This window comes from Betta splendens, chromosome 14 (assembly GCF_900634795.4).
Source record: "Betta splendens chromosome 14, fBetSpl5.4, whole genome shotgun sequence".
NCBI lineage: Eukaryota > Metazoa > Chordata > Actinopteri > Anabantiformes > Osphronemidae > Betta > Betta splendens.
The window spans coordinates 11,379,238-11,405,260 of record NC_040894.2 but is presented as its reverse complement, the minus strand read 5'-3'; the positions used below and the strand labels follow the sequence as shown (position 1 = coordinate 11,405,260).

Below are 26,023 nucleotides of genomic sequence, written 5' to 3'. Positions count from 1 at the left end.
CAAAGCCTGCCACGGCACCGTTTGACAAACGCCGCCGCCGCTTTTGTGTCAGCCCGTTTTCCCGCTGAGCTGGTTTATAATCGGCGGCCGAGACGCCCCGTCCCCGTCGGTCGCGCCGCATATTTAGAAACATCTACCGCCGTTCATAGCTTCAAAGTGCTGGTTGAGGCCCGATGTGCTCCGTTGGAGGCAGCGGAGGCCAGATGGACCGGAGCTGGTCCGGGGTCACATGCCTCCACAGGTCACACGCAGACGTATGTGTCCGCTGGCTGACTGAAGCTCCTCGTCTGTGTCTTGTTGTCTCCTTCCTTCCTTTGAGTCTTTGAACGCACCCTCGCACTCTATGTCACGTTTGCTTTTGATTCCGCTTCTTTCGTTCGCTCTGTCTGCGTCTGTTTTCCCTTTCCGTACATTTATGCTCTTTATTTTTGATTTGCTGTTTTTTTTCCCCTTGTTTACGAAGCTGTCAGTGAAAGTCTGTTATCCAACACTGTTGGCTTTAGTTTGCCTTGTTGTTTTTTCACGCTTCTTATTTTATCTCACCTGCACAATGTGACTGTGTCTGTTTCTTTGTTCATCGTTTCATGTGCCTAATAAATGAACTTTAAACTCTGGACGGCAGAGCAGGAGTAGGTTGATCTGCAGATTTAGTTTACATGCACACAACATCCTCATACAGTAAGTCTCATATCATATAATGTAGTATTGGTAGTAATATTCAATTTGGACAATTTGGGCATACATGTAATTGTAGCCAACAACATGATTTTGGATTTTTTTGTATTAGTAACAAATGCTTCTATTTGAATAAAGAACAGATTCATGAATGCTGCTCTCTGGAGACTTTCAGCATGATGGCTGAGGAGGATCTACACATAATTACCACAGGCTGATATAATTATGCATGCAGCTTCAGAAGGTCTAACCAATACATTGCATGCCACTGAGGTAATTTACTGCACGTGGTTACTCAGGATATTAAATTCGAGGCGTCCGTTTTAAGAGACAGAGACAAGTGTCGTTTCAGAATAAAAAATAAAAAGGACGCCGTCCCTAAATTAAACATCTTTGTCTGATGCCAGTTTTCAGATGGCATTGACTAACACGGCTTGCTGTTGTGTCAATGAATAAATGATAAGTTTGAGCATAAAGGGGTATTAAATGAATTATAGCGTTGTTTAGCCAATGGTTTCCTGACGGCCGCGGGATGAAATCCTGCAGCGAGTACATTTTGTCCTAAAGTGCCGAACTGTACATGTACATGCTGTCTTCTTTTTATTACAAATAAAAAAAAAATTAACCTTCAAGTCTTATTATTTCTTTTCTTTTTCATATGACTCACACAAGGTGGCGGCTCCAGCTCGGGCGGCACGCTGGTCACTTCGCTCTGACGATTCATTCAGATGTTAGAAACCATAATCCAGTGTCTATAGTGAAGAACTTGTGTGCGCTAAATGTTTATTTAAATTTAAACTGGCACAAAAATGGGATATTTTATTGGATTTGTTTCCATGTTTATATGTTTTCTCTAAATGGGCAAACATCATCTGTTTAAACTGATGAATTAAGTTGGTCTAAACCTTTTAATTTGCTTTTTATCATCGCGGCGCCCTGGACCAATGCTCTTCTCAGGGCTGTGATTTATGGGTTGGTGTGGCTGCTGGTAATATGTGCAGTGTTTCATAATTCACTGACAAAATCTGTGTATGTAAGTGGAAAGCATTGTTCATATGCAGCTCTTTGGTGCGGAATCTAAGTAGGTTTCATATATCAGGTCCAGGGTTTGTGACAGGATAGGACGATAAGATGAGGCCACCTTTACTTTATCCTCTGTCTCTCTGACTTCCTGTGATGTACTGCCTGTGCTCTCCTGTTTTACCTCATCATTTTCTTTTTGCCTTCCCTTCTGTCCTTTTAGCGCTGCTTGTGCCGGAGCCTCTTTAATAATTTCCCCTCTATTCACCAGCCACTGTATCGCTAATCTCGCCGTGCACTGCTCTATGTCTATGGCGGTTGTGCAGTAATGGCTCTGGTCATTTTACTTTAGATTAACATTTTCTGGCATATGACCTTTGTTTAATCAACAAAATCCCATTGTGACTGTGCTTTCGTAGCTTTAAAGGGAGGCTTGAATACATGCAATTATACGGGGTATGACGAAAAAGTAATTAAGTAGCAATAAAGTGATAAGAAGCTACTGTAACATATTTTTTTACTGTTAATGACCATATTAACAATTTAAATACCACAGTCTAGTTCTAAACGTGCACAGGTGATCATGGGATCTACAATACTGGGAGAATGGGTGGCGATAATCACATCTTACTGGCTGGAAGGCAGACAAGAATAAACTTGAGGCAAACTTGTGTTGTAGTTTTGTTTACTTAAATGAACTATGCCAAGTTCATTAATTATGTAATGCTGAAAAAATGGATATGACACAATGAATTAGGCCTCAAGAAAAGCATTAAGCAGAACTCTGAAATGAAATGCGGTGTCGAGCCAGCTGTGCGTTCATAAAGATATTCATGCGGAACTACCTACAGAGCCGTCCTCAGTATAGTTTTACTTCCAATACTAATTATTAAACATAAGGAGCTTTGATCCTTTACTGGCCTGTACATGTTTCTGTCCAAGTAGAAAAAAGTTATGTAATGATATGTCATTTTAGTGACTAGTAATTAATGCTGTAATGGTAATACAGAAAAGTCAAATTACAATATTTTCCAGTTTTTATAATGAAATGTATATAGTCCAGTAATGTGTAACTACCTCAATATTGCACTTCTCTACTGTAGCCTATTAAATGTACTTAGTTACTAACCACATCTGTAATCAGCCTTATCGGTCAAACCACTGCTCATTATGCGTATTAATTAATAAATTTGCATGCAGGACACAGATTGGCGTGTTTCAGTAAGGCTGCACGAGGGTGCCTAATCGCGCTGCCTGCTTTTAGTAATGACAACTGATTAATCATCACTTCAGCGCAACAATGAAGATTGAGGCACCAGAGGTGGACAGTCATGTTCCACACTGATACGCAGCAAGGCAACAAGTCAGCGTCTCACAGCGAGGCCGAAATGCACATTTTCCTCTTGTGTTTGTGTTTGCTGTTGTGTTTTTAATTCTAAAGGGATAAAAACTAGTAGCTGTTAAACGTCCAGCGCTGCATGTGGTGACAGTGTTACAGAAGGAGCCACACTGCAGCATAATAATATTCAAAATGTGCATTCAAAGACACATACAAATGTTGTTTAAAGCGGTTTTGTGGCCGTCGCCTCACCGCCGCAGGCTTCTCGGTTCAAATTTGCCAATCTGTTTAACTCTGGGTCCTGTCTGTGTGGCGTTCGCATGTGTGGCTGCGTGGGTTTCCTCTGGGTGCTCCAGTTTCCTCCCACAGTCCAAAGACATGCAGGTTAGGTCAACTGGAAACTCCAAATTGCCTGGAGGTGCGAACGTGCTTGTCAGCCTGTATGTGTGTTAGCCCTGTGATAGACTAGAGACCTGTCCATCGTGGCCCAGTTCATGCTGGGACGCACACATGCTCCGGCTCGCCCACGAGTCTGAGCAGGTCAGTGCGTAGAAAATGGAGGGATTTAAAGAGCTACCGGAGAGACGTTCATAGCAGTCGGGAATTTGTGCATTGACTGGGTCAGAGTGAATGCGTTAAAGTCGATGGGGGTTTGTGGCAATAAATGCAAAGTGGAAAGAATTCGGGATGAAAGATATTAAAGATTTTTAATTTCTTGAGAATATGGTTTTGTGAGAGCAGCAGTCATTGAAAACAACAGCAAACGCAGACTCGATAAATCATCGTGCTTCTCTCGCTCAGCACTGTAGAGAAAATGCTGCACAGTTGCTATGGAACCCTCTGTTGCTAGGCGATGGGTTGATTATCAGTTTTTTCAATAAGGGGCAGAGTGGTGTTTTCGGGAGACTTAACAAGTGACGGGACCTGTGGAATAACATAACAACACCTTCCTCAAATGAATGACACAATATTAATAAATGTTTATAATCTGAAATTATGTTCTAACATATTCAGACACGTGAAAAAAATATAGCAGTATTATATTTATGTCATCATGCAGATACACTGAAGATCACTAGAATTCTTTAGGCGAACACTTTTCATGGTCATTATTTGGGTTGTTACAGTATCAGTGTTATTCCTTTAGGATGCTTTGCCACATTTCAAATTAGCCAAAGTAAAAACAGAAATGATTGATCTCAGCAGGGGGTGTGACTCTGCCTGCGTCCTTCTGACTCAGCCTCGGCCTTGACGAGATGCTCACCTGCTTTCTGTCATTTTCGGTTAAATTCACCATCGCTAAAGTGATCAGCTTTTGCACTGTTTACTCCAAACAACACTGAAAACTGCCTGCAAATCTCACTGTAACACAGGGACAGCAGTCGTGTGAGAGAGACGCTGCATCGGTTTAGCGCGTTCGCCCCGAGACGAGACTGTGGCGGCATACTGTTTGAGTCGAGAGCACAATGAGCGAAGGAGGAAGAAGCTATGCTGCTAAAGGAGAAGCAGCTGTCAACAGAAAGGGAAGCAGTGATCAACTCAACAAGATGCGCGATGCAAATGTTAGAAATCAGGCCCGTCACGGCCCAGAAGCCTCTGCAGCAGGCCCGGCGCCGCCTCGCGCTAACACATCCAGTTAGCTTCCTAGCGCAAGCATGTTTATTTAAAGGCACTGAGATGTTTGCTAAAGACGCGCGTTGTTCTTTTCGCGACTTGACGACAGGTTTTATTTTGAGAAAGCTGCGGCGACGGAGCGAGTGCAGAGATTTGGTCGCTTCTGGTTTTGTTCCTGTCTTGTTTTTTTAAAGGTTGTGAAAGTGACAAAGGTGGTCAAGAAAATCTCTGGTTGGGATTTGAAAAATAACATCCTAATCAATTCATATTTCCAGGTTATTAGAAATAATTGATTTTCAGCTGTAAATACTGTATAGATGTATACATTGCAGGCCAGTTTTCATACTATTTGGCATTATATTGTATACAGTATATGGTTTCTTGCAGAATTCATTTAATTGGACTACATCATATGTTTTATCCACCTAACAGCTTTATTTAACTTCATCTCTACCTTTGTGAAGATATTTTGACAGATTGGGGTTATTTCAAGATATTTTCCACAAAATATTCATGTTTCTCTAAACTGGGCCCATGAACGTCACAACGACTTTGCTGAACCTGTCGTCATCTTTCTTTCTGTTTGCTTTGCATTTCAAAGTGTCGAAAGGACTGTGACAACGTCTAGGGCTGCGGGTCAGTCCTGGTCAAAGGCAGACTAGAAAAGACACACAACACAACAGCAGCTCATCCAACGGGTGGTACAGACCCACAGCTTCTTCTTAATTCTGCATCGAAAAACTCAGTCATTAGCAAATAATGTATCCATCTTCTCAACGTTTTAATAATTTACTTTATAGAGATCTTTAAAACTTGAGCCACTTTCCATTATTGTCACTTGCTGATTGTCGTCTCATGACATCAATGCTGTGCAGATAAGATGGTGGGTTCTGGCTGCGATTGGTCCACACTGTGGCATATTGTTGTTGGTATTGTTGTTGTTGTTGTCATTTACGCTAATGAATAAAACACTCGGTCATTGTTACTAACTTGTTCCCAGGGTAACAGCTTCTCAGGCCAGCTTTGATTTTGCACTTGTTAACAAATGTGCAGTGTCCAGTAAAAAACACACAAAGGGAAAAAGATTGTAGACGGACTACGATCACCAGCTCTGCATGCAGTTCTGCACATACTGCAGCTTCATATGAAGAAATGTGGCTGAATTTTATGGAACATGGTGTATATAGGGATAAAATCTAGAAAGCGTTGTGTAACGCTCCTTATGATGACATAGTCCTACAATGTGTTATGAATGGACACTCCATGTAAGTGTAGATGGGAGCGCCAATATCCAGGCGGTGATGTGTCTGGGTCCTAATTTATGCATGACTTCCCTTTGTTCTCTCAGGTTCTCCAGTCATCGTAGGAATGAGCATCAACATAGCGAGCATCGACTCCATTTCAGAAGTAAACATGGTAAGTTGCAACCTGTTTTTTTTTCACAGTTGTACAAATAGACAGTCTCGCACTGGCTTCCCACCCACAGAGACACTGCCGGCAGCTTCTGACTCATTTGATCTGTGTTGGTGGGCAGATTATAATGAATGAAGTCATGGTAATAATAATAATAATAATAATAATAATAATAATAATAATAATAATAATAATAATAATAATAATAATAATAATAATAATAATAAATCTTAAAAAGACTTTTAAAGCATCAGCATCATTGCTGGGGTCTGAATGATGATGTCATTCTGTTTCTTTCTGTAGTTCTCACTTGCACTTCCTTCCTTCCTTCCTTCCTTCCTTCCTTCCTTCCTTCCTTCCTTCCTTCCTTCCTTCCTTCCTTCCTTCCTTCCTTCCTTCCTTCCTTTCTGTGTGCAGTTAGACCATTGCAGACTTTCCTAAGAATAAATATAAGTGACTTTAAATACAGTGTGTATGGCCCATTTAACATGACTGAGCTGAAAGCATGAGACAATGAGCCGCCAAACGCACTGAAATGCATTAACCTGATCGAAAGAATATTTAAAATAAATCATACAGTGCATTATACCAAGTGAACGAATCGTTGTTTTTCTGTTGTCATTGTAAACAGTGTAGTTCACTGAATGATAATATCTGTCCTTCAGCACTTGTTCATTTAGATACAGTGTTACACAGGAGCAGCTGTAGCATTCTGCAAATACTGAGAGCTTTTAGTTACTTGATTTTACAAAAAGCTAAAACACTGTACAGGCCTCTGCAACTGTAAATGTTAACCGCTGTGCACAAATACAACCTGAATCGTTCTATAGTTTGCCTGTGACCTGATGTGAGCGTGTCCTTTTCTGCAGGACTACACCATCACAATGTATTTCCAGCAGAGCTGGCGAGACAAGCGTTTGGCCTATGGCGAGCTGAACCTAAACCTGACTCTAGACAACCGTGTAGCAGACCAGCTGTGGCTCCCTGACACCTACTTCCTTAATGACAAGAAGTCCTTTCTACACGGTGTGACAGTAAAAAATCGGATGATCCGACTGCACCCTGATGGCACTGTCTTATATGGGCTGAGGTAAGTACAGCACAGGGACTCAGTGACCAGCTGTGTCTGCACTCTAAACCTGGGCCAGTAGTTGCAGTACCTGTAAACTTCAGTCTTTTTAGAGCTGTGGGTCAGGCTATGATTTAGAATTCATGCATAACATACACATTCACTCCATACAGTACCTGTATCATCAGTCAGTCCTACTGAGAGACTTGTGCGTTTAGCGTGATCGCACAATTGCAGCTTGATGGACTCCTGCTCCACCAACGTGAGTCAGTCTAGTGCTTCGTGTTCCATATGTCTCCAGTTTGCACTTCTTCACATATCAAAGACAAAACAAATCAGCTCCATTGGACGCTCCGAATCGCCACAAGCTGTTAATGTGCGACTGTGAGAATGACTTTCTCTGCCTGTTCACACCAATTGACTCGCAGCCTATCGGAGGTGTTAGCCTGCCTCGAAACCAGTGCACGTTGAGACATACTGAGGAGGAAGCTATTAGATTATAGGGAGGGACACAATTAGCATATTCATTTAATATGTCAAAGTGTCTGCTTCATAACCTTGAACATGATTTACATGAACAGATAAAAATATATTGTCACAGCAGCCATTAACTGACAAACAGGGAAAATGGGATATTTCCTAAAAAACAGACAGCTGATGACATGGCCACATAATAACTTTGAATTAAACACCTGCTATTTTTATCATTTGTCTCTCACCGTAACAAGTAGCCTACGAGACGACCCCGCGCGCCAGTAAAAAGCAAGGCGTCTGCTGCTCGTGCACATCATTTGTGTTTTGTGGCGTGATGAATTGTGACAGATTTATTTTCGGCAAAAAAAAAAAAAAAATACAAACAAACTTTCAAGGTTTCTTTCTAAAATTATTAGAGTGACTCAAGACAAACAATAACAACGTTATGGAGAGAGAGAGAGAGAGAGAGAGAGAGAGTTGACCCAGAAAGGCTAAAAAAAGGTTCAAGATGTTCACTGACTAAATGTCCCAGATCCCTGTGACAAACTAGACAATTCAGTCAACGGTGAATGTGCCCAGAGGGGCCCGTCTTCAGTCCCTCGGGGGCGGCTAAAAGTAAGAAAACATCCTGAAGTTTGTTCAAGCTCCGTCTGCATCGGCGCTTTTATTAACGCCGGTTATTAAACTGAAGATATTTGACGGCGCCAAAGACGCTGGGAACGTGTTTTGTTCCATGAATAAAAGAAAATGGCAGTGACAGGGTTTAGATCACATGAAGTTATGAATTATTAATGCAGTAATCAGTATTCAGAAAGTCTGAATTACCGAATTGGCGCTGACACAAAAGAGGCTGTGATGGCACCAAGTTTCTTTTTGCGGGTTCTTCACAAGACTATTATCAGCACTGAAGAAGTGCAGTGTCACTGACGTCTTTCTGCTAAATGACTCTTTAAAGTTTCTGACCGGCTGCAAACAGGGAGCGGATGAAGAAACAGTCACATCCAACAAAGGGTCACGAAGGTCAAACCCACCTGAACACAACTCCTCTGTTGTTTTTTAATGTATATGGGTGAATACAGTAGCTTCATATCTGCCCCCCCCCCCACACACACACACAAACACAGCAGGTGGAAACAGGTGTGGGTTTCATGCCACCGTGGTGCTGGAATTACAACACGCCGCCTGATTTGAATAAACAGTCGCAGCTGCTGCGCACACGCGGGTTTCTCTGGAGCCGCGACAGGCGCACGCTTCGTGAGGATCCAGGTCGGACCGTTGCACCGCTTGTCCAAAGTCCTCAAACGCATCACGCCGGAGTTTAGTGCTGATCATCGGCTGCAGTGCTTCTGTCCCGACGACCATTTATTCAGCACAGACAGTAATTAGAGGCAGTGCATCATCCACTTCAGGACTTTTACATATAATCAGACTTTGCTCAAGGGCCGTGTGAACATGTTCCTCCAGAACAATGGCTGCGAGTCCGCCGGCTGGAGTTTTTCTCCGCGTTGCTTTGTTTTGCGTGAACGCATCCTCTTGTAAAAAACGCCTGTTTGAGTCCGTGCCCCGTGCTTCTCCGGAGCACAGTAGAATACAATCTGTGCTTCAGACACATTACACACACTGCTGCACCTCGTGCTCACCTATCCACTCACTGTGAAATGTGCTGAGGCCGGCGTTGGCCTCTCTTTCTTCTTCTCTCTCTCTTTTTTTTTACCTTGATTTCTGCTGCTTACGTTGATCGTAACCCGAGCTGTGCTGATCTGCGATCCATCTATTCCTGCCTTGGTTTTAACCGCACGCCGACTTCATCTCGTTCCTCTTGTGAACTCATCTCAGATGTTTTCTGCACCTGCAGTCCTCGTTCTGTGCTTTAACGCGGCAGATTGCATCAGCGTTATATATTCCACCCATTCTCTCCAGGATTTCCCCCCGCGGCGATCATTGTGGTCGCACAGCAACATAATACAGAAGTGAAATAATTACAGTAACACGTATCTGATTACCAGACGTCTTGGTTATGTACAGGGATCAGCGGTTCAGGTGACGAGTGAGCGAGTGCTTGTCTTACGAGCCCCAGATGCTGCTCGTGGCCCCAGCAGCTACAGTACTGCATGCAGCGGTGCTCCAGCAGCACCTCCACCGCTAAAATGCTGCATCAGTATTAACAATCCGTCAGACGAACGAATAAATCACTGACCGGGGCCATTTTTTTAATTTAAGCCTGTTTTGCTGAAATTGCCTTTGTAGATTGACTTGGGATTTTAAATATTTCACACCGCCGTGCTGAACCAAAGGGGCTGAGCTTTTTTTTTTTTTTTTTTCCATTGCTGCCAATGATATGTAAATAAAGTGGATTGGACACTACAGTATATGGATTCGAGTCAATAAGGTGCACACGACTCCCTTTCCCCACAAGTGGCCATTGATTGTGCAAATCAAAAGAAGGAAGAATGATGGTGCATAAAATTCAAATCAAATCTGGAAAGCTGCCCCTAACCGCCCTCCTCGAATTAATCTTGTTTCTGAAAACCTTGCTTACATTGCCTTTTCGCCACAGTATGCGCGAGACGCACAGGCGTTTTTTTTTTACCCTACGCAGAGACGAGGGAGGAGGCCGCATCGCAGGACTGCTGAGTGGTGCAGGAGCATTTGGGTGTTGCAAACAAAGTCATAGCAAACATCAATAAAAGAAGTTTGCATCAGTGGAAAGCATCCTGCCCAGTGTGCGTGACAGAGCAGGTTTCTCCGACTTGCCAGCGACTCGGAGAGGCTGAATCATCATTAGCTTCCCGACTATCCAGTTTGATAGCGCTCCGAGTCCTCAGAGCATTGAGGGCTTTGTTGAGCTAAGCTTTCGCCAGATGGTGTTTCCTCTCTCTTTCGAATTCCTGCGACTCCGCGCTCTCGTGTTCCCCCGTTTCCTTGGATCGCGGCGGAACACTGTGATAGTACTGCGATCTGCGCTTGATAAGCGCGCTGCCTCAAACAGGAGACACATGGGCGCTATCTCACGTATCTGAAGGCCTGCCAGTCTGTGGTGTGGTGCCGAGCCTCTGGGATCCACCCACTCCCATTGCTTTCAGTGGGTGTTTTGACCGTGCAGCTTTCTCTTGTGTCAGTTTTCTTGGCGTGCTCAACCTGCAACTAAGCATTGGCACCAGACAAAGCAAAAAGGCCTCAGACGCTGAGACAGTTCATGGCGATAGTTTCTTGAGGTCAACATCCCATGAAGCGATCCAGCAGCAGCAGCAGCAGCAGCCGGAGCCAAACAATACATGCACTGTCTAGGAAGGATTTTAGTTTTGACAGAAAAATGTGCCTTTGTTAAGGAAAACATTAAACATTAGGACTATTTTTAGTTCCTTGAGAGGAATCAAACAAACAGCTATTGTTGGACCTCAGTGGCTGCTCTGATGTGAGGCTGCTGCTGACCTGGGCTCTGAGCTGCTGACGTACATCTGCTGACATTTCCAAATCCCAGGCGTCGCCGCGAGCCGGCCCAACTTTTGTCTGTTCGTCCGGTGATTCTCTCTTGACTTGTTAAGTGTCACAGATAAAGTCAATTATATTAGCCGCGTTAGTTTTTTCCTCGCTGCCAAGGGCCGAAGCGCTCATTGATGTCCGTTACTCCAGGCTGCTGCTGCTTCAGGACGCTGCTGTACCAAAAGCATCGTGTCTAAAGGAGAATTACTCCGTCCCATTAGTATTTCTGACTGCACACATTAGGGTCCACTATTTTTTGGTGTATTCATAGATTTAATGGTTAGCACTGTCACCTCCCAGTGAGCAGGGCCTGGGCTCTGGTCCTGGGTTCTGGTCCTTGGGACAACCAGGTTCTTCTCTGTCTGGCGTTTGTGTGTTTTCCCCCTATCTGCAGGTTCTCTTCTCCTTCCTCAGACACACAGTGAGGTCACTGGTGACTGTAAACAGTCTGTGAGTGTGAAGCCTCGTCTGTCTTTATGAGAGGCCCTATATGCTTTGCCTTAGAGGGGAGTTCGTGTTCTGCTCGATGACTTCAAGGTGCACAGGTCCCATTGCCTCCTAATGAGCTTAAATCATCAGCTTTGCCTCAAACCTTTAAGTTGTCTTATTGTAAATTTGCGATTTTACAACAAACAGACTTCCTCCTTGTACATTTATGCTGTCATGGTCTTTTAACCTGCTCAGTCTGATCTTGCATTGTGTGTGCAAACAACTGTCTTAAGGTTTTTCCTCTTTTTTCTGATCTCCATTTTTTTTATAATAAGCTTTAATGTGTGGCATCAGTTATGTCTTAATGGTCACTGCTAATGTCTTAGCACTGCGTTAACACAGCATTTGACTTTTCTAACATTCAATTATTAGGGGGCTACTTATTGCCCATAGTACAAATGTTGCTTTATGTCTAGGGCTTTATTTCCCTGATACCAAGAGCTCATACATTCAGATGGTCTTTATTATTCATTACACCAAAAAGTATAATTAACTGAGGGGAAACTAACTTTTGCCCATGACCGTATGCATCAACTCTAAACTGTGTTATAAGTGGTGACATTGCTTTCTCCTTCCGCAGTCTTGCGTAAAAACCACAATTCTCTATTAATGTAATTAGGCATGATGTTAGCCCGTCACAGTGTGTCGGTGGTAGCCTCGCTGTACCCTTCCAGCAGAGGAGCACTGTGAGACAGCAGGGAGGTGCACAACACAATGCAGCTCCAGCAGTTTAGTGCTTGTGCAGCAAAATGCAGCTCAGTGTCATTGTGAATAATAAATACATCCTTGTCGCACATTTTGTTTACGTAACATATTCTTTACCCTTCCAGTGCCTCCGCTACGGCGAACCCACCGTAGGAGCCTCACGTGCCTGCGTGTTAATCTGAGCGAATCAGCTTTAGCAAGAACATATTTTGTTTTCCAATTACCTGCCGACAGCGCTCTGTGCACGCCACCATGACCAATTTAAAAAGTCTGCGTTCAAGCAGTATATTTCCAATACAAACAGCTTATTATCTACTGAATCACTAATTCTATACTCCTTAGATGTTTGCGTGCATGTGCTCATGGCATCGGCGTAAAACGACAGACTCCGGCAGAAATGTTGGCTTTTACGAAAACACAATTAATAATGTATCCGAGATATAAAGTGCTTTAAAGGTATTTAAAGACCCCAACGTGTACAATTTGTGACCAAAGCTGTTTTCCTCAGTTGCATATTTATGCTGATATTAACAAGTCGCCATGAATGTGAATTCCAGACCTGGAAATAAATAGGAAGCTGAGTTCTGATTGCTTCCTATGGTTTACTCATAGAAAAACAATGAACAGTTAACATCTCAGAGTATTCAAAAAGCAAGACTTTAGTGCTGTATGTACACAGGGCATCTTCAGCTACTATGGCACTTACTGTAATTGGATCAAGATGTTCAGGAACATGAGCGCTCCCCAAAAATAAATTTGGCATTTGCAAAATCTCTTGATAATAAGCTTAACATCTCACCATGAATTATTTAACCGCTTGCTTCAAACAGCCACAAAATACATAAAGTATCTGTGTCATTGTCAGTTTTGTAAGTCCTGTATGTTCCTGTGTGTTTGCTTTTAGGATAACCACCACTGCTGCTTGCATGATGGACCTGAGGCGGTACCCTCTTGACGAACAGAACTGCACCCTGGAAATTGAAAGCTGTGAGTAATGCATTATTCATTTATTTATTTATTCATTTTGATTAAGTCTCTTGCGGCTAAGACCTTAAGACGGGGTCAGAAGCTCTGTTTTCACTGCTTAATCACAACCTTAAAATAATTGCAGATTATCACTTAAAATGACACATTTGTAAGAGATCATTCACAGGATGCATTACAGCTCTGTTTTGCGCCTCTGCCAAAGAACACAATTTATCAGACGCTTCACCTCTGCAGTTGATGACTGCCTTGAGAGATAAAAGAATCACGGGGCCTGATGATGTGCATTGACTACTGCTCCCTCAGTGTGACAGATGTGACAGGACCACCCCTGGATCTTTGAACAGTGAAGGCAAAGTGATAATATTAATGCTAGAAACCTTACTTGACCTTCAATAATGCTCTTAATCCACAAAATACATGTGTCATGCACCATCTGAATGTAGAAACATAAAATTTAGAAAGTAAATGTTACTTACTGTATGAAGTCCTAACATTACACATATGTTTCAAAAAAGAAAATAATAATAATAACGTAAATAGTAAAAATATTTTACAGCATTATACAATATAAGGCAAAAATGCAAACTTCCTGTGTTTTCATATGGTTCTAAATGGGTATAAGTCATTGTCCAGGAGAAAAATTTACTAGTAGTGTAATTAAAAATTGTATTTGCTCGATCATTATCATTGATCGTTTCATCCATCAGCCGCCTTGCTGAATACTCTGGGCATTTGTAGTTCTCGCTGTTCAGGATAAAACTGGAGAATGTTTGCCCTCGGGAAAAACCAGTAGGCAATGAAATATGGACACGTCGTGAATTAAAAAGTTTCAAGAATTTCTGTTTGTGCTCACGAAAAGCATGGCATCAGTGTGAGTCAAACTCATTAGCCGTCAGTTTGATGGATTAGGCAGGCAGTTGTTTTAATTTCATGGACAATGACACATTTCGTTAGTCCCACAACCTCAGAGACAGATTTAATGGTAATGGATCCTCGTCTCTGACTCGGTTGGATGATATCTATGTCTGAACGTGTGGTAGTAGAATGTGAAATGTATTAATACGTCCTGCAAAACTGCTGCTTTCTGTGGCACTGCCAGAATGAGAGGGAGCACCGTACCAAGTAACACATGTTAATGAATAATCATGCACACAGCAATATACAGTAAACCCCACAAGAGACAAGTGTCTATAGGATGAGAGAAAAGTCCAGTTCAGGATTTTGGCAGAACGTGTAATTTACAGCCTGAGTGGAGAAAACAACCATTTGACCAAACATCTCTAGCTAAACCAAAGTCAAAACAGGAACCATAAATAATATTATTATATAAAATTAAATCAAACTTTATGTGGAACACAATGTTGATGACTTTGTTGTACTACAGTCCAATATTTTAAATTGATTGTGGCAGAAAACTCATTTTTATTAGTTTAATTAAATTTGGTTTCTTTTGTTTATTATGTCCCAATAAAACTTTTTTTATTGTTATTGCTTTGCTCATCATTAAAAGCATAAGTTGACTTGTCTCTTCTTAAAATCTCCCTTTACTTTGAGCCAGATGGATACACCACAGACGACATTGTGTTCTTCTGGCAAGGAGGAGACGACGCTGTGACAGGAGTTGATAAGTTGGAGTTACCTCAATTCTCCATCGTGGACATCCGCCTGGTGTCTAGGGAGGTCAGGTTCACTACAGGTGAGGCTGTCATAAATCTAGCTGTAAACCTAATTAGGCTGTAAGTGTTCCCTGCATAAACCAAATGCTACAGGAACTGCATGGTACTGTAGGCCTGGGAATGTGGGCATCGCTGTGGGGAACATCATTATTTTTGGATCTTGCAGGAAGACGATTTTATTTTCAGTACAAAATATTGTGTGTTTATTACCAGATTTACTGTAAAATCAGCTGACATGTAAAAAGTTGGACTTGTTTACTCAGACTTTGACACAAGTCCGTTTGAACAACTCATAGTGGTGCTTGTGGGGTGTCTCAGGGGTCTATTCTAGGACATCTTTCAATTTATTTTTCTCGTTATTTTCAATTGGTAGTTTGAAAATTTACATTTCATTCCACCTTATGCAAACGACAGTCACATTTACATCCCAGCAAAAAAGAAAAACAACTACTGCATTGTATTGAACACATTATTGATAAAGTCAACGCACTGGATATGAGACTAAATAGGGATCTGGCCAGAGTATCTCTGTTTATTTGTCGGCATCGCTTTGGATTCTAAATTCATGCTTTTATTGAACTTTACCTAGATGTCACTTGCTCGGCTACAGTTATTTAAGAAGTTGCTGCCCCGGTTTTTAACTGGTAGAAAAAACAAGAGCACATAAATCGGATCTTGGTGTCACTTCATTGGCTCCAGGTTAGGTTTCGTATTGCCTCCAGGCCCCACAGTACAGTGCCTGTTTGACCTCCTCCTGCCGTACACTCCATCACACTCACTTTTAGTCATTCCCAAGACTAAGAGGAAGCTTTGAGGTGACTGTGCTTTTTCAGGTGCTGCCCAGAAAATGTGTGGCGTGAGTTGTCCTTACACATCAGACAGGCCAATACCTGCTTCCTGCTTTAAAATTCTCTGAAAACAGATGATTTCTGTTTGGTGCTTGGTTTGAGGTTTGGGATTCTTGTATTGCTTTTACTTTTGTTTTATAATCTCTTTGTTTCTTTTATTCCATGCACTTGGGGACAACTGGGTTGTACCATTAACCTTATTTTACCTAACTTCAGCTAAGTTATCATTAGTCTCCACATAGACTCCAGATAATCAAAATATAATTCTCATGCTTCAGAATTGCTTGATTCTCATCTCAAGTAAATTAAATCTGTGAACATTTGTTGCAGCCGTTATACCGCAAAGTGCTTGGGTGAAGTAAGATGTCTCGCAATTGATGAAGGATGCATGCTAATGTATTGATTCATTAGAAGATTTACAGAAACCTGAAGATGATGAGGTCATTCATCAGCGTGGGTTGCCCATAGAAAATCCCCTTTTAGATTAAAACCATCATGCTTGTCTCATGGATTTTTTTTCACTGGTGACAGATTGAAAATAAAACTGTAGACAAAGTACACCCAACAGGATTTAACTATTATTTAGAGCAATTTGTGTGTTTCCCAGCCTCATAAATATTGTGCTATTGCTTTAGCACAGAGGTCCAGCCTGGTGTTTATATTGCCTTATGCATCAAGATTGTACTGAGTGCAGTCAAAAGGTCAATTAATATCTTGGCACAAGCAGCTGATAGTTGTCTTTAAAATTCACAATGGTGTAACTTACAGCACTATCTCAGTCATATACTGTAATGCATGTTTTTTGTCTCTTATACTAATGACATGCTGTGAAATGCTCTTTTCGTAATGTTCGGACACTAAGTGCAAAAGAAACACAGAGCAGCTCTCTGCGACAACTCTCAGAGGGACGCTGGAGCTGCCTGCTGAGATAGGAGGTTGCAGAAAAATGTGCCGTGTTTGCGACTTTCTGCCATGTTTAATTGGAATCGAACTTGTCCCTGGGAAGGAATCCATCGCTTTGGGGAAATTAAGTGCTCCATCTGAACAAATAGAGAAATGACTACCCTGCCCGTTGTCAAAGTGCAGACTTTGGATCTCTTAAATTGTGCCAGCATTTCCCTCTTGTCCCTTTTTTCACTGATGTTTTCAATTCTGCTTCCCCCTTTTCTAAACCATCACTCCATCCTTTTCTACTTACAGGTTCATATCCAAGGCTTTCGCTGAGTTTCAGGATTAAGAGGAACATTGGATATTTCATCCTGCAGACATACATGCCCTCCATCCTGATCACCATCCTCTCCTGGGTCTCCTTCTGGATCAATTACGATGCCTCTGCAGCTCGGGTGGCCCTGGGTAAGGCACAGCCCCACTGGATTATTAAACTTCTAACTGTTCCTAATAAAATCCACTGACTATCACAGAAAACACCAGCAGTCACATACAATTTACACATTCTCAAAATTATGTCAGCAGTCAAGTGACCTGAATTAACAAATACATATAATGTATACCAGTCGCACATGCGCCTGCTTAAAGCACCAATGCTAAACATTTCCTGTGTCTGATGGTGACCTCTGATGGTGAGAACTTTATTTCTGTGTGCTGCTGTACTCAGGTGTGACAACGGTGCTGACCATGACAACTATTAACACCCACCTTAGGGAGACTCTCCCAAAGATTCCGTATGTGAAAGCCATCGACGTCTACCTCATGGGCTGTTTTGTTTTTGTGTTCCTGGCCCTGCTTGAATATGCCTTTGTAAATTACGTGTTCTTTGGCCGGGGCCCTGCTCAGCAGAAGAAAATCAATGAGAGGCTGAACAAAGCCAACAATGAGCGCACAAGATATGAAGAGAAGCGCCTGAGGGAACAGGTTTGCATCTCTGTCTCCTACCTCTACTTCTGTGTCAGTCAGACTTTAAGAATAAAAAACAAATGTGTTGTTGCACATACGACTTCTATCTATAGGCATTTTATCCAAAGACACATATACAGCATCCCCTGAATTAGCCCCCCCACAGCATACTGATCGCACCACAGCCCAATATGCATTCACCAACCATCATCCATTGCTTCTCCCTCAAGCACTGACTGCTTTTTATCGAGCAAAGCCATTTTCATTGAGATAGAAATTCATCTAGTTCAACAGTGGTGTAAACATTCTCATTTCTTATTTAGGTTGTTGTCTATGTTTATGCTGTAGGCTTCATTCACTCTCGCTTAAGCTCAGCTACCCACCTTGTGGGTCAGCACGGTGATTTTTCAATCATATTCGGCAAAAACGTTAAAGTGCAGCAGGAGAAAGAGTCGACGATGCAACAATCTGGCAACGATATAGGCTGTAATGGTTGGAGTGAGTGAAGCCCCCCTGTTTTCTGTGTGGAGTACTAACTATTCAAACCTGTTCCTGTTAACTTTATGTCCTATGTATTGTGTAATTCTTAGGAAATGTGCTTATTTGCCAGTATTTTATAGCCGTTTTAATGTTCTCTTCATTTTTCTTTCACATTGCAAGGACTCCATTTCCGTGCCGTTTCAAACCAACACCTTCAGGTCATTTACACAGCGAAGAAATCTGTATCTCGAGGAACAAAGAAAAGTTGGGGTACATGTATTTAGCAATCATATAAGCTGTAGGCCAGAGGCTCACAATGAAGTCAGATTATTAACTCACTTTGTCTGCAAGTGAAAAACCACTAATAGATTTCTGTTTAAAGAAACTCTTTAATTATTTCTTTTGCATGCAAGAATTGGCATTCCATATCATCCCTGCATTTTGCTTTATCTTGACAACTTGGGTAATGGGAAGGGGGTAATATAACTTTCATTAATGGGGATTCTGGGGCTGCTGCTCGACATTTCAGCCCTCGTTAACTCTCTGTGTCTTTCCTCTCTCGTCACAGGTGGATGCATACGGAAACATCCTCCTCACCACGCTGGAGATGAACAACGAAGTGATGCCTTCCGACGTGGGGAGCAGCGTCAGTGACTCTCGCAATTCGGTCATGTCCTTCGATAGCTCCGGGGTCCAATTCAGGAAGCCCATGGCGCCCCGAGATGGCTTCAGCCACCACTCGCTGGACCGGAGTGCCATGCGGAGCCGGGCCAACTGTCGGCTAAGACGGCGCTCCTCGAAGCTGAAGTTGAAAATCCCAAACCTGTCAGATGTTAGCACCATTGACAAATGGTCCCGGGTCATTTTCCCTATCACCTTTGGATTTTTCAACCTAATCTACTGGTTGTACTATGTGAATTGATGTGCATCCCACTAGGAATCATGGGCCATATTTTGAGAGCACATTAAATTGGCTTTGATACAGTTCCAAAATATGTATACACATATACAAGTTGAACATATGTATATGCATATTTCTATATATTATATTTATATATACACGTGTGAAATCTGAAGGACCTTTCTGCTGTACAAAGTATTAATAGGATGACTTGAATGTTTAAGAAGAATTGTGAGAGAAGTATTTCAAGGCTTTGAGTTTCTTTTTCCTCCTGAAACAAACAAACAAGAGACCCCACCAGGGGCTTTTGGAACTAGAAAGACTGCATGATATTTTTGCTAAAAAAAAACAAGAAAAAAGAGAAAGTGAAAGCTCTTGAGAGAGAAAAGATGTCTCAGAGTCCCACTGACTTTTTATTGATACTTATTGTAATCAGATTCCTCTACTGCAGCTCATGAAATCAGTGGTGGCTTGTCTGTTCAGGCATCAGCTGAGTGAGATCCTTGACACCCCGAGCCCGCCCTACGCCCCGAGCCCAGCCGCACTCACCCAGCCGACCCCTCCTACAACCCCCCCACCCATCACCCATGGATAACATGCACGGAGAATTTCCGGTTCTACTATGTACAGCAACCTTGTTTGGATTATGTGTTGTTCCTTGGGGTTTTTGAAGTGATATCGTTCTTTCTTGGACATCAGCTCTGGCCTTAATGGTCTCCATTAACGGGCCGTGTAGATGGGATGCTTGACCGCCGCATTCTCGCCCAGCGTCAATGCAAACTCGTATTCCTTTTCTCTTCTCATGTTATTTTTAGAAACGCGTCCTGGGAGCTGGGGGTCTTTTTCATTATGGTTAAAAATAAATGCTGAATATTGTAGATATGATTTTGTCTTAAAAAAAAATACTGTGATTTCAGAGAGTGTCAGATCACGTTCTAGAGCTAGGGCATTATGAGATAAAAGAGTCAAAGGTATGCATTATTCATTTTGATTGTTTGAAAAGAGACATATTCTGTACATTTTATCATTCGGTATTCTCATGAAAGTATACTTGTACTGTTTCTTTCCTCCTATTAATTGTTTCACATGCTCTTTAGATGCAGATTTCATTGGTGTTCATTATCCTGCTTTGTGTTTGTTCGCTCAAAGGAAACGGGAGGTTGCTTTCGCGATTCAGCTGAAACTATTCCACAGTGACGATAGCAGATCTTGTATATTCAAAAAGAGTCAACATATCCAACCACAGTTTGACCAGTTGCCATTCGATATGCTGTTTGTTCGTTTCTGTATTCCGTGTCGCACCCTCTGTAAGCACAGTCAGTAAATGGCCAGCCCAGGATTCACCAGTTGACACTCACGTTTAATCAGTGCCATTCCCCAAATGAGCCGAACCACAAGGATGAGAAGCAGAATCTCATTCAGGGAGGATACAATCATCCTTGGGGAGAACAGTGTGTAATAAATAGCCATGAATTGAAATGATGACTGAAAGGCCTATAATAAATTGTGTTTTGCTTCGCTCACACACACCAGTGCTCAGGTTTATGCGCAGGGTGAAAAAGTACTTCAGGTCCTTAATGTTTTTAGGAAATCAGTGAGTATAATTATGCTTTTATTGGTTGTGGAATCCAAGTAGCTAGACTAAGTAAACGCTAAAACAATAGTCAGTAGTCACTGATGGGAACATAGGACAGTGCTAATAGAAATTAATAGAAATCTTCCCATGCAGGTTTTGCTTCACATCAACGTCTCCTCCAGCTTAACAGCATCTACTAGGAGCAACAGGCTCAGAGCAGAACCAACAAAGACAAATCAGTCATTGGCTCCCGTAGCAGAAAAGGCATTGTCTCATTATAATACGGGAACAGCCTGGTTCCTGAGAGGAATACAGAATTAGTACGAGAGGGAAATTTGTCATATACAGTACACAAACAGAAGAGGATGATGGAAGGGCTGCAGAGTAACAAGATGAAGGTGGCAAAGCATGGGTATCAATTTATCATCAGTAATATCAACTCCCCTCGGGAGCACTGAGTGCAGTATGCATAAGACGTCTTCAAATAGGAATACTGATGAGAAACCAATTTGGTTCCATTATTCATAGTCCAGATTGCACTGTGATGTGGCCTGAGTCTAGTATTTATGTTTGTCTACATTTTGACATATACTGTAGCAGCAAACGAAAAAAAGATCCCTCTTAAAAATCCAGCAATCCACAAAAACGTGTAGGAAAGTAATGAGATAAACAGAGATTAGCGTTACACTTATTTTCCTCACGTCGCAGAGACAGAAGAAAACCTACGATGAGCAAAGCTATCATCAACTGCATGAGGAAAAGGATTCAAACGAATCAGTATCTGAGCTCAAACCTTCTTGTCGGATGTTCACAATGTGAATTTTGCAACAAACAGAATCAGATGTGATGCTGCAGAGCTAGAGAGACTGAGTTTTATTTGCACATTTTTTGTCTTTCTTTTGAAAATCGTGCCTACACTACCCACAATGCAACACAAGCACCTATAGTTTGGTGATTGATTCAGGTGTGTCATGATAGTAGCAGCTAATGTAGCCTCAAGGCGACGCCCCAGATTTTATTTTTTTTTCAGGGAAGATGGGATTATCTCATTGGTAAAACTGCACACAGCAGAACAACAGCGTTCAAACAGTGTAGCTGTACAGACGTGGGTCCAGATTTAGTGTGTGTTCCGTCCACCGTTCATCCTGGTCTGCACACTAACAGCTTGTCAAACTGTTTAAAGGCAATATGATGGCTCTTTGCCAAGTCTTGAGTCAATATAATGTAATAAGAATCAGTTCCAGAGCAAGACGGGTTGTGAAACGTGCAACCTAAGGCCCCATAAGTGGGATGTTAGCAAAACCTTTAGAACACGCTCCATCAGGAAGAAGCCTGTCCCACCTACTCCTCTATTTTATAACTAGATACTAAATATCACGTTTTCCTTCAGGCTGATTTATTCCAAGTAACTAATACAAAAATGCCTTTCGAGGTTTTAAACTTAAAAAAAGTCAATGTATATCTTTAATGAACTCCAAACATACGCACACACAGAGGAGGAACATTAACTCCCTTTGCATGCTCACAGTAAGTATATCCACCACTCATTCCACTCGGAACATGTATTACCTGCTTTCTGAACATGAATTCAGTACATTCATCTCCAAAGCTGTGAGGATCTTCTGTTCTGTGCTTTTATGCTTTTATTTTGGAGTATTCGCTTACGAGAGAGAAAACACATTTCTTTTGATGCATATGTTCAAGGAGCAGAGGAGGAGAAAAAAAGTGTTTAACTGATTTCAATGTGAATTTTCTTGCCTCTAGTGTATATGTGTAATTACATGTGAATTGTACTGTAAATATGATATCTTTCACTTAATAGTTCTTAATGCATGAACAAAAACATGGCAGTTCGTAATACCAGCTAGCCTCACTGCTAACGGCATGGACAGCTTCTCTAGCATTGGCATACTTCTGCAAACAAAACCCGAAAAAATGAAACACGAGAAATAAAACGGAGCAAGCAAAATAACGGAGATGACGGCAATTGCTCGGTTCGCTGTCGGCAAACGTGACGGTGTTCTCCTGGATGAAATTCACCTGGCGGGTTCATCAAAGCCAACCCCTCACTCATAGCGAACTTAGCGATAGCAGGGGGCGAGCGGCTCGCTGGCTTTTAGGGGCTAGAGGAACAGGTTTGCCTTAAGAAGGCGAGTGGGATGTTTATTCCTGTTTCTCAAAAAGACAGATGTGTGCCCTTGAGCAAGGTACTCAGCCTATTGCCCGAATGCAGCTGCTCACTAGCTGTAGACGTCCGCGTCTGCTACTTAGAAAAAACGTAACGACACACCTTGTGTCGTTCCCCTGAACCCAGCACTGTCTCATCCCACCTTTGTACTTCATTTTCACATGCTTGAAGATGTTCTGTCATTCTCTGTTTACGTCAGTGTTCACTTGAGATTACACCAAAAAAACGAAAAGCCTGTGAACCCCAAACTTCCTTGGTGAGGTCCAAATGGAACCGAGGCTGGCGTCTATTAAAGGAGTAGACCACGCATGTGAATTTCATCCGCCCAACACCAGAACAATGCCGACACAGTCCTCACTGCTGGCAGAACTTTTGTTGGCGTGTTCATTACTTTGTAAACCTTGAAGGTTTTGTTTTGCATGACCTGAGTTTGGAGAGGTTTATTTTCCTATATCTTTACGTCACGCCATTTGTTTCACCGCCACCGCCAGGAAAAGAAAGATCCAGTGTTTACATGCTCCAATTGCACTTGTTTTACAGCCAGCTCTTTAAACCTTGTGAAACAAACTCTTTGTAAAACTGGAGGGAAAGCGTGAACGTGCTGTAGAACGTACATCGCGTGATCTGTGCGGATCCTGGATTTGTACTTCTACCAAACTGTACTTGCTGTAAATCGCGCCGTTCGGAATCGATGCACCGAGTGCATGCTGTAGTTTTATCAGGTCCAGCATAAGCATCAACATCAGTCGCCCTTCAACTACAAAGGATGTAAAGGATGCTCACCAGTAGCATCTGAACGTAAGCCATGTGATTGCACACTGAGTGGGTGTCCCCTGTATTTTTCTCTTTAATAAGTTGCCTCTGGTGATGGTCTGTTGTTGATTCATGTTTGATGATACTTGCAAAGAAGCTGTGCTGAATCCCAGTTCCACATCTGTATAAGAGTCCACCAGGGAGACTATCTGTACGTAACCACAACGATTTTCAAACACTTTATAAAAAATTGGCAAATGCTTTCGATCGACACCCACGAGATCAAAGGTTTTTATTTTTGTTACAGTACAAATTAGTAATTTTGATTCATTTCTATGTTCATTTCTGATTTCTTGTATTTGTTATGGATTGTTATTCTTACTGTTGTTGTTGTTTTACCATAAGAAGTGTAATTCATCTGATATACTGGCACTGGAAGAAAAATGCATTTGGTTTTCGTACTGTAACTGTTTCTGTTCACATTGGGCGCTTATTTGATTCAGTTGTTTAATAAGGTGTTGGGTTTCATTTGGAGTATCCGTCCTCATGGAATCAACATTTGTGTAGTATGAAGTTGTATTTTTTTTGTCAGTGCAAGTTAATGTTATAGTGTCAATCAGCTTTTTTAGGTGTTTGAACAAAATGTGTTTTTTACAAATACAAAGTGTTCAAGTATGTGGTATAAAAAAGGGTTATCATTCAAATAACAGACTTTTTACAAATAAAGGCTTATACAGTAAAGAAAGCTAATGTCTTTTCATTTGCCCTTTGTGGACTAATATACAGTATTGTTTCTTAATTTATTTTTCAATATTAGTCCTCAAAAGGTAAATCGTACACAATGTTGCAAAATAAGAGGATCAAATCAGGTATCTATCATTGCTATTCCAGGTTGTTGTCAGAGCTCTCACCTCTTAGTTGGTGTCTTGTTTTGATGAGGACTGTTGCAAATGACGACAGTCCAAAAACAAAATTTAAGAAAATCAAGGGTGTCTTCTTTTAATTTGATTACAAAACATTGCGCGTTTCTGAGAATATACCTCCTTTCATACCCTATTTCCTGAATAAAGACGCAAAGTGACTCCTGCTGACAAGTGTAATATTTGCCCCTTTGTCAACGTAGGAATATTAAGCCGGCTTTTATTTTTACGCTGTTTGGCAAATAGGACAGAAAAGCCTACAGCGGCTGCATGAAGCAGCCGGACTGGGGCGGTCTGACTTCTGCATCCACAAAGCACCAGGTAATTAATTTGTTTTAGTTGGAAGGACGGGATCGGCTGCAAGTCTTTGCTGAGACTTTCTGTCCTCTGTCTGAGGACGAAGCTATATATGGTAGCGTGTCTGGCTGGTTTTTATCCCGGGTGCACTCTGGGTTTGAACTGCTGTGAATGTGCAGTGATGAAGGTGAAGAGAACGGCCTCTAAAAGCAACTGCCGGTGCAGAAGAAGAAAAAAAACGAAGCCATTCAAACATGAACCTACGTCTAACCAGTAATACAAGATCCTGCTGTTAAAACCAGCATCTTCAACCATTTTGGCCTCTTCCCAGCAATAAAGTAGATCCAACAGCTTCATGTAAGCACATATCAATACAAAAATATTGTCCCGTCTCTGTTCTCTGTTCCTACGTTCTTTCTGTGTCTGAGTGGAAGTCCTCCGGCTGCTCCAGTTTCCTCCCACAGTCCACTGGAGACTCTGAATGGCCTGTAGATGTGAATGTTAGTGTGAATTCGTCTAGCTACGTGATAGACTGGCAACATGTCAATGCCTCACGCCCATTGCACGCTGGGATGGAGTCCAGCCCCCAGCAGCCCTGAACACGACGAGCACGGATGCTTGGCCTCACTTTACGCGTCCAGCTCTTTAATTACAGTCAGCGCGAATATCAGTGCTTGTAATAAACGTGCCTTGGACTGGAAAAGAGAGCCGTCCTACCGCACCTGGAGGTTTTCAACCAAAATCAGCGTGTGTTGCTCAGCATCCAATCACAGCTTTTAATAGCCAGAAGTCAATGAATTCAGCACAAATATCATCTAGTTCGGTTTCGACTGTCTTGCGAAGTGTTTGTCTCACTATGTGGCATCACTAAACAGTCCAACAAATGAGCATCACAACTCAATATGTCTTATATTCAGAAGTGTCTATACTTTCTGCTACACTTACTTCAATACACTTTTTAATCTTTATTTTGGTATTTACTTCGTATGTTATCCTTATCCTTATTTTAGCTAACAAAATCAACTCATTATACAATTTTAATAACGAATTAAATAAAGATAAGAAAATAAAAAAATATATTTTCTCCACAAATACTGTACATCTGTTGTAGGATCTGTGTCAAGGTAGCAAAGGATGCCCTGGTCTTAATCCAAATAATATCAACTAATCTAGTTATTGATGTATTTGTATAGAATTAACTTTAGTTTATTCTCAATTCCCAAACAACTGATTATTGGGTTGTGTCTCAGTCAAAAGTCCCA

General features: G+C 41.9%; 1 protein-coding gene across 2 annotated transcripts in view; it reads left to right on the top strand.

Moving 5' to 3' along the window:
- The window catches only part of gabrb4 (gamma-aminobutyric acid type A receptor subunit beta4), a 35,565-nt gene extending 10,940 nt beyond the window's left edge, over positions 1-24,625 (top strand). Inside the window, exons 3-10 of one of the 2 annotated variants that reach the window (XM_029173485.3) lie at positions 5,997-6,064; positions 6,931-7,151; positions 13,186-13,268; positions 14,827-14,964; positions 16,993-17,145; positions 17,408-17,664; positions 18,307-18,396; positions 18,695-24,625. In XM_029173485.3, the coding sequence (XP_029029318.1) occupies positions 5,997-6,064; positions 6,931-7,151; positions 13,186-13,268; positions 14,827-14,964; positions 16,993-17,145; positions 17,408-17,664; positions 18,307-18,396; positions 18,695-19,048 (1,364 nt within the window). In that variant the 3' untranslated portion in view covers positions 19,049-24,625. The remainder of the gene's footprint in view (positions 1-5,996; positions 6,065-6,930; positions 7,152-13,185; positions 13,269-14,826; positions 14,965-16,992; positions 17,146-17,407; positions 17,665-18,306; positions 18,397-18,694) is intronic. The other variant, XM_029173486.3, reaches the window with a different exon arrangement.
- Positions 24,626-26,023: the final 1,398 nt, after the last annotated feature.